The sequence below is a fragment of the Lolium perenne genome, chromosome 1 (assembly GCF_019359855.2).
Source record: "Lolium perenne isolate Kyuss_39 chromosome 1, Kyuss_2.0, whole genome shotgun sequence".
Classification (NCBI taxonomy): domain Eukaryota; kingdom Viridiplantae; phylum Streptophyta; class Magnoliopsida; order Poales; family Poaceae; genus Lolium; species Lolium perenne.
This window is the reverse complement of record NC_067244.2, coordinates 183,537,373-183,546,914: the sequence shown is the minus strand read 5'-3', so window position 1 is coordinate 183,546,914 and position 9,542 is coordinate 183,537,373. Positions and strand designations below refer to the sequence as shown.

The 9,542-nt window shown below is 50.1% G+C and overlaps 1 protein-coding gene across 1 annotated transcript; it reads left to right on the top strand.

The window, feature by feature from the left end:
* The first annotated feature begins 4,601 nt into the window (after positions 1 to 4,601).
* On the top strand, positions 4,602 to 6,633 carry LOC139833424 (uncharacterized). The gene is made up of 4 exons (XM_071823719.1): positions 4,602 to 4,613; positions 4,869 to 5,240; positions 5,331 to 5,502; positions 6,626 to 6,633. The coding sequence occupies exons 1-4, from the start codon at positions 4,602 to 4,604 to the stop codon at positions 6,631 to 6,633; spliced, it is 564 nt and encodes a 187-aa protein (XP_071679820.1).
* Positions 6,634 to 9,542: the final 2,909 nt, after the last annotated feature.

Here is a 9,542-nt window from a genome sequence, read left to right as displayed (position 1 = left end):
AAATTGAACCAATTGTTAAGTGGCAACAACCTCAGAATGTGAAGGAGCTGAGACGCTTTTTGGGCATGACAGGTTATTATCGCAAGTTCATTAGAGGCTATGGAGTGATTAGCCGCACACTCACAGAATTGTTGAAGAAAGGAGCACCTTATGTTTGGAACTCTGACAGAGAGTCTGCCTTTCAAGCTTTGAAGCAAGCTTTGGTAACAACACCTGTTTTGGCCCTTCCTGATTTCTCCCAGACCTTTGTTGTGGAAACTGATGCTTGCAGCCGTGGCGTTGGGGCAGTATTGTTACAGAATAATCACCCTTTGGCATTCATCAGCAAGGCCTTGGGTCCGAGACACTTGGGGCTTTCAACTTACGAGAAATAGTGTCTCGCGATTCTGTTGGCGATAGACAAGTGGAGGTCTTACTTGCAACACAGTGAATTCATCATCCGCACGGATCAACGTAGTCTTGCACATTTAGATGATAAACGGCTCACAACTCCCTGGCAGCACAAGGCACTTACAAAGTTGTTGGGGCTTACATACAAAATTGTGTACAAAAAAGGGGTCGAGAATCGAGTAGCTGATGCCTTGTCTAGACAGATACACGAAGGGACAGAGGAACTGCTGGCTGTATCACAGTGTACCCCTATATGGATGGAGCGAATTGTGCAAGGGTACTTGCAAGACCCTGCAGCCACAACTCGTTTGGCACAGTTGTCAGTGGTGTCGCCACAGGGAAATTACTCATTGATGAAGGGCATTATTCATTACAAGAAGCGTATATGGATTGGCAGAAATAAGCACTTGCAGCAGGATATCTTACAGACACTTCATTCAGGACCGATTGGTGGACATTCAGGTTTTCATGCTACATACCATCGTATTAAGCACTTGTTTGCGTGGCCAGGCATGAAGAACTGCATCAAAGAATTTGTGGCAAGCTGCAGTGTCTGCCAACAGGCCAAGAATGAAAGAGTGGCATATCCTGGGCTGTTGGAACCTTTAAAGATTCCTAATGGGCTATGGAAAGTTGTGACCATGGATTTCATTAATGGGCTACCCAAGTCTTCGGGATACGACTGCATCATGGTCGTTGTGGACAAGTTCTCACGATATGCACATTTTATTCCACTAAAGCATCCATTCACGGCGTTCTCTGTCGCCATGGCGTATGTGAAGGAAATCTACCGCTTGCATGGTTTACCTGAAGCTATAGTCTCTGACAGGGACCCAATCTTCACGAGTACCTTATGGCAAGAGCTGTTCAGATTGACTCAAACTGAGTTGCGGATGAGTTCTGCAAGGCACCCGGAGACTGACGGCCAAACGGAACGAGTTAATCAATGCCTTGAAGGATTTTTGCGATGCTTTGTGAGTTCTTGTCAAAAGCAGTGGTTACAGTGGATGCCCTTAGCCGAATTCTGGTATAATGCGACCCTACATTCTGCTCTTGGTAAATCTCCGTTTGAAGCCCTATATGGTCATCCACCTCGTCACTTTGGAGTTGATATCGTGGAATCATGTGTGGTGCCGGACCTGCAACAGTGGCTTCGTGACAGAGATGCGGTTACTCAACTACTCCAGCAGCACCTCACACGCCAGCAGCAGCGGATGAAGAATCAGGCGGATAAGAGAAGAACTGAGAGACATTTTGAGGAGCAAGACTGGGTATATCTCAAGTTACAACCTTATGTGCAAAAGTCGGTTGCTGACCAAGGTAAAAGGAAACTTGCCTTCCGTTATTATGGACCATTCAAGGTGCTGCAAAAAGTTGGAAAAGTGGCTTACAAACTGGAGTTGCCGTTGGCGAGTCAAATCCACCCAGTCATACACGTTTCTCAACTTAAAAAGGCGGTGGGGGTGACAACTGAAGTGAGTCCTGAATTACCTCCAGTTGAGTCGGCTGTGATCAAACCCAGCATGATCCTTGGCACTCGTTGGAGGACATCAGGCGAAGGAAAAAAATGTCAAGTGCTGATCAGGTGGCACGGCCTTTCTGATTCTCTAGCAACTTGGGAGGATCGAGACGAACTCCAGACACGGTTCCCTGAATTTCCAGCTTGGGGACAAGCTGGTTCACAAGGAGAGGGTATTGTCACGGACCTATCTAATGACGTTGCATTTGCAGCTTCAGGCAAGCAGCGTCGGAAATTACGAAGGGCAGGGAGGAGGCCAGCAAGGATTGGTGGGCCTGAGTGGACACGCTGAGGACCAATCAGAGAAAGGCATGGAAGGCGGTCGACGCAATCAGGTTGCCAGCAAGGCACGCAAGGCAGGACAGTTAAGTAGCTGCAATGCAGAGGGGCAAAATGTCGTTTGACCAAACTGTAATCTGGATCCCGAATCCCCTTCTCTATCTTTTTTTTTTTTTTTTTTTTTTGCGAGGAAACTGCTGATGATATTAAAGCACGACAGTTACAAAAAGGACCCCAACAAAGAACAAAAATACAACCCGGTCCCTAAGCAACTCGATGACGCCGGAGCGGAAGAAGACGTGCCGACGGCGCGCCGCTGCTGCATCTCTCCACAAGCCTTGGAACAAGAGATGTCCCCCTGCAGACGGGAAGTCTTCGGGCCTCGAACTCCTGGGAGCCTCCACCCTCCTCCGTCGGCTCCACCCGCGTGCTTCACCACCAGCGGCTTCAAGGTCGTCGACCGGATCCGCCGCACCAAGATCCGGAAGGGGAGTAGGCGCATCCGACGGCCACAGGGAACCGTGAGCGCGGGGAAGGAGGCGCCACGCCGCAGAACTCCACCGAGCTCCACCGCCGAAGAGGGCCAGCACCACCTGCATACATACCACCGGCCGCGCCGCCCACCTCAAAGCGCCGCCGACGGAAGACTCCACAGCTCCTACACTATATACAACCGGGATTCGAGGCTCCCCCAACCTCCCGCCGCCGGAGCGGCCGGCGGAGGAAGGGGGACCCGTCGATTCGACGGAAGCGAGGTGGATCTGGGAAGGGCTCGAAAAATCGCCTCACTCTACTGTGCGGGAGGAGGGGACGGTCCAAGGTCGGTCTCTAACATATATTAATCCCCTTCTCTATCTCTCCCAAACTTCCTCTCAATTCCCTTCCCTTCCTTTCCTGAACTGAGGTTGTATCCTGTACTCTGTATCCTGTGAGATAATACAAGGAATAGTAGCAGCCCATAACAAACTGCGCCGTCAACCTCGTCCTCGACTACGTCCTCGTCGCTGTGTCCTACGCCGCGCTGTTCGGCGTTAGCCTCGCCGTCACATTCTGCTGATTCAAGCGAGAAGAAGCTACGTACGGACTGCAGTACTTCACTGGCTGCCACTGATCCCCTCTACATTAGTTAGCTAGCTTAGCTCGCCGCATCTATCTATCTTCCACTACCTAGCTAGCACTACAACGTGGATCGATCGATCTTGGTGAATAATTAGCATAATTTACAGGTAGGACTGTTAAGGAGCGAGCCTGTGCGCGTGAAATGTAAAGATCTGCCTAGTTATTTGTTCCGTCTGAATGTGTTTACCCTGTTCCGAGATTGTCCCTTGTCGATTTCCTTCAGTATAGAACTGCACCGTTAAACGAGGATTTCTATTTAACTAGTGTGCGTGTTATTTACATCGATTGGCCCTGCGCAAGGGCTGGAAATCTTAATCCGAACAAGGTAGTAATCCGTGATCTGCGCCTGCTCAAGATCAGGGCATCTCCAGCGGCGCGACGCAAACGGTCGTCGTTCGCCGTGACCGGAAATACGTCTGGAGCATGTTCCAGCGGGGCGACGCAAAGTGACCGGGCCGTCCGCGGAGACGCAAACCTGGCCTAAATATGCGCCAGGTTTGCGTCTCCGCGGACGCTCGGCGGTCGCTCCGAGTGTCCGCCGAAAAAGATGTAGGACCCGCGCGTCAGTGGCTGGAGGGCGATATTATTCCCGCCACTGACCATTCCCCCGCGCCAAATTGGAAACTAGACCGGCGCGAGCAGGCCAGAAGCGATGGACGTCCTCGCCGCCGCAGCTACCGCCATGGATGCGGAGCAAACCCTCGCACCCGCCGCCGCCCCACACTCCCCCGTAGCCACGGCCATAGCCACAATGGACACTACAGCTCCGGCGGAAGCAAAGCGGGCCGCCGACGGCGGCGGCCGGGAGGCAAAGCCGAAGGCGGCAAAGAAGGTGCTCTCCGCGGAGGAGAAAGTCCTGGAGGCCGCCAAGCGTCGCGGGCGGCGCAAGAACCAGAAGATCAAGACTGCCGCGGCCGCCAACCAGCAGGCCTGGCAGATGCAGATCAAAGCCGGCGTCGCGCAAGTAGCCCTCCATCCGACCTTAGCGGAGGGCTACATGATCGTCAAGAGAGAGGGGATCGCCGGCGTCGCTCCTCCGGCCTCTTCGGTCAGCTCGGTAAGTTCCCAGCTGCGCCCTGGAACTCCCGCTCCCTTGCAGGGCCACGCGGCGTCGCGGTTCGCCTCCGGCCTGCCGCTGGTGAAGTTGACCGGGGCGGCGGTTCCCGACCTCAGCCGGACGCCTAGAAGCGGTGACTCCTGCCCGGGCGCGACACAGAAGACGCGCCAGGTGCCGGAGGAGAGCATGCCGCGGCCCCGCATCCTGTTCGACGAAATGGCGCCGCCTGCCCCGACGATGGATGACCCGGTACGTGAGCTCTGTCAATGTGTGTGAGTGCCCTGTATCATGCGTCTGATGTCCGGTCGTTCGTAGGACTATTGGAAGGACCGCCATGATTCAGACATCCAGGAAATTATCTACGGCGACGGCTTCGTTCGCGATGATCGGGCCTAGACAGGCGCGCATGATGCGGAGGACATCGAGACCGCACGGCTGTTTGGCACCCAGCAGACGCAAGATGCGGAGGACATCGAGACCGCACGGCTGTTCGGCACCCAGCAGACGCAGCCAACACCCGTGTGCGTGGACAACTTCGACGACCCGCCAACACAGCCCGCCACCAAGAAGAAGGGGGAGAGCCGCAGGACACAAGGCTTCGTCGACGAGGAGGACAAGTGTTTGTGTGAAGCGTGGCTGGCAACGACCCAAGATTGTATCAATGGCGCCCAGCAAAAGGGCAAGGTCTATTGGGCCAAGGTCTTGCAGCAGTACAACGAGACCAGGATGCACCCGCCCTACCATATCACAGGCCCTCGGATGGAGGAGTCCCTCCGGAAAAGATGGAACTACATCAAACAAGAGACTGCCAAGTTCTGCTCGACGGTCGAACATGCTATTAACAACCCCGTAAGCGGCACTGGCGTCATGACAGTGGTAAACACGATACAACCATCATCATTCTACACAATTTGCGTCATTGCGTCAATTTGCGTCATTGTACATCATTGGCGGCTATGATTGCAGGCATCCCGCGCCTTGCAGAAGTTCAGGGCGACGCACAAGAAGGGCTTCCATATGGTCCATTGTTGGGAGCTGCTCAAAGACAACAGCAAGTGGATGATAAGCTTTGCGGCCTACAACGAAGCTGTGAGGAATGGGACAGCGATCAACCTCGACGGCGAAGACGACGATCAAGGTCGTCCAGTCCTTCCACCTCGTCCACGAGGCCACAAGGCTACCAAGGCCGATCTCATCCGGGAGGCGCAGGCCATTGCTTTCACGCAGAGCATGGAGAAGATAATGACCGACAACCGTGCCGCCATGGCTGCTAGGGACGAGAAGAGGCGTCTGGAAAAAGAGGCCGCAGCTGCCATCTACCAGAACCTCGCCAAGGAGGTCCTCGATGTCCAAAGGCTGGACATCGAGGCCAAAAAGGCAGACGCCGAGGCCAAATTGCGTGCAGAAGACACAAGGATCATGCTTGCCGACTTGAGCGGCGTCGACGACGACACCAGGGCATGGTTCATGAAGAGGCGCGCCGAAATCCGCGTGCGAGACGCCTGATCGCCGGCGCCATGCGCCCAGCACCTTGGCCTCCTTTTGGACTTTTTTATTGCTGTTCAGGCCTTGTTGTGTCCCTTTTGCTCCACTTTGCGCCGTACGAGCTGCAAAGTGTGATGAACTTGTTTCAGCCCTCAATTTGCGGCTGTAATTTCGTGCAAAGTCGACGCAATTTCATGTTTTTTAAATTCTGGCCTGCGCCCAAAATGCGTCGCGCCGCTGGAGCCAACCCCAGACGCAAACGGACACACGACCATTTCCCCGTCCGGCAGGCGACGCAAACGGACGCCCGCGGACAATTTGGACGTCCGAAATGCGTCGCGCCGCTGGAGATGCCCTCAGCAAGACCCGGTTTCAATGTTTTTTGTTGTTTTATCTTTGATCTTCTTTGTAAAAGTTTCCTCGTCACTTTATATCGGTTTGTCCGTTTGGTTTTATTTAAAAGTTGCTGTACGTGTTCGGAATAACAAGTATTAATAGGAAAACATATTATTGCATCAACTTCATTTAATCATGTGCTAAGACACTTAATTCACCAACCAATATGAGTAGTTTATTAGGAACATTATTTGACGTTCACCCAGAGGTAAAGGAACTACCGGTCACTTTCTCACAAGGTGGGTTTTCCTCTTCTAGAAACTCAACGAGAGGACAAACTTTTATTTTTTTGTCACTTCATAAAATTCAAACAATTATTACGAGTTTTCAAATTTTTGATAACTTTGAAACTTTTAGAAATCTGTTTTTCGAAATTTCAGATTTCTAAGATTACGAAGTTTCAAAATTTTAAATTTAAAGCTTTATGAGATGTTAATCCAAACAAGGTAGTAATCGATGATGGAAACTTTTGTAGCAATTATTTTTATTTTTTGATGCAAATCCACAATGCTATTGTAGCACAAATCATATTAGAATGATGCAATTTTCTTTCCCTGTGTGCAAATAATTAGAAGATTTTTGTAGCAGATTTTCCCTCTTTTGATGCAAATCCACAAAAAATATTTATAGCAATTTTCTCATTCTTACTCTTATGAACGCAAATTTGCTTTCGTGAGGTGCAAATCCTAAGAAGTTTTTGTAGCAGATTTATCCTCTTTTTGATGCAAATCTACATATTATTTGCGGCATGTATTCTAAATCTTTTATTTCAAGAATTGACCGCATGATGCTTCAAAATGTGCTACACCACGTGACGGACAATGCTACGAGGCACGACCAGCGATGCGACAAAAGTATACCGGCAATGCTTTAAGAGGTTGCAGCGGTGCTCCAAAGGAAAGGCCGGTGGCACCATTGTTGGCGGTGCTGAAAAAGTATCCCGGTGACGTTACAAGAGGTTGTGGTGGCAATGCGAAGGAAAGGTCGGCGGCGCCATTGACGGCTTTGGTGCAAGCTGCTTCTGCCGGTGACAATAGAGCTTCCAGGTGCATGGGAAACGTGTGGGAGACGAATAAGAAGCAGCATACTTTTCCCTTCGTTTTTCTATTAACGGTCAGGGAAGTGGGTTCCACCCACGTGAGGTGGGGGAAGTGGAGCTTTACATGTGGCTGCTGAAGACATTAACAAATCGGGTCCCACATCGGGTCCCATGATCGGACGCAGTGGCGGATCCAGCCCAAAATTTTAGTGGGGGCCTTAGTGAGTGGGGGCCTTGTTTCTTGGCTTAAGGGGGGGGGGGGGGGGGGCAATTAGTAAAAGAGTAAACTTCAACACTGTAAAACATAAAATTGACTGGGGGCCTAGGCCCCCACTGGGCCCAACGTGGGTCCGCCCCTGATCGGACGGCTGGTGACCGAGGAGGGGGGTCGGGGCTTTAATCCCCCAGTGGACACATAGCATGGCCCATCGGTGATATGGTCCTGCTCAAGATCAACAAGACCCACATCCTCTAGAATTTTGCAGCGGAGCCAGGAGCACCACACGGTTATGTGTGACAATGAAGCTATCCAAGGGTCCAAGAAATCTTTAGTTTTTGGCACAAAAAAGGTGGAGTAGTACCAAGCCAGGGCTTTGGGCTAAGGCCATCTCAGACCGCCACCCGCATATGAACATTTAACCGCGGTCCTCGGACGCCAACAACGAGGTTCACAAACTACCTCAAATGTACCGCGCCCCCACAGACTTGCCCATTTTGGAGAAATTCCAGTCCAAATTTAGGTCGGGTTTGCAGTTGCGCAGACATGCCACAAAGTCCGTGGTGCACGAATGTTTGTCCAACTAGTCAAAAAGCCAACCACACACTCTCCCCAGCTCCCACCCACGCCCCTCCATTTTTGCCTCGTTGTGAAAAGTACATGATGCATTGTGTTGTTTAGTAAAAAATTAGATGATGCATTGTGTTATTTAGATTATTTTATTTTTTTAATACATTGTGCAGTTTATGAAATTTCGATGATGAATTTTAATGTTAACTTACATGATGCATTTTGTTGTTTAGTCAAATTAGATGATGCATTGTGAGGTTTACATAATTTTTATGATGTCTTGTGCTATTTGCCTAATCCTACTAGCTTTAGTCGAAAAACACCCACAATAATCAACAAGATGGCCGGAGATGAAGCCTCTCAGATTCTTCGCAAGCTTCCTCCCCATCCAACCCCATCCAACCTGCTTAGTTACTGCATTAGGTACATGAAGGCAATTATGGGTAGTAATTATTTTAGAAATTAACCGTGTTGGACAAAAGATGCAATACGTTGCTAGGATTTTTAACACAACTCCGAGGACAATATATCGATTCATCTCAGAGCATGATCTTTAACCAAACATCTATAAAAACTTTGCAATCTCGCCTCAATGCACAAGTTCCAAATTCTATGTCCTGGGATGCATCAATGGTATGGAGCTACTCTATTCGCAATATACAAAGGACATATATTAGTTTGTGATCCAATCAGGCAAGTTCTCACATCGATACAAGAACCACCAATTTGGATGTTTGACAGAATTAAAAGCGGGGTGATGACCCACAAGTATAGGGGATCGCAACAGTCTTCGAGGGAAGTAAAACCCAATTTATTGATTCGACACAAGGGGAGACAAAGAACACTTGGAAGCCTTAACATCGGAGTTGTCAATTCAGCTGCACCTGGAAACAGACTTGCTCGCAAGGGTTTATCAGTAGTAACTGTTTTATAGCAATAGCAGTAGTGAAATAACAGCAGCAGAGTAACAAAGACAGCAGTAGTGATTTTAGTAAACAGCAGGATTAAAATACTGTAGGCACGGGGACGGATGACGGGCGTTGCATGGATGAGAGAAACTCATGTAACAATCATAGCAGGGCATTTGCAGATAATAATAAAACGGTGTCCAAGTACAAAGCAATCAATAGGCATGTGTTCCATATATAGTCGTGCGTGCTCGCAATGAGAAACTTGCACAACATCTTTTGTCCTACCAGCCGGTGGCAGCCGGGCCTCAAGGGAAACTACTGGATATTAAGGTACTCCTTTTAATAGAGTACCGGAGCAAAGCATTAACACTCCGTGAACACATGTGATCCTCACATCGCTACCATTCCCTCCGGTTGTCCCGATTTCTGTCACTTCGGGGCCATCGGTTCCGGACAGCGACATGTGTATACAACTTATAGGTAAGACCATAAACAATGAATATCTTGATGAAACAATAACATGTTCAGATCTGAGATCATGGCACTCGGGCCCTAGTGAC

What these genes read in the sequence shown, in the direction of transcription:
- LOC139833424 (XM_071823719.1), top strand. An exon ending in GCACTGGCGTCATGACAGTG is followed by an intron (nt 5,241 to 5,330) that starts GTAAACACGATA and finishes CTATGATTGCAG; the next exon opens with GCATCCCGCGCCTTGCAGAA.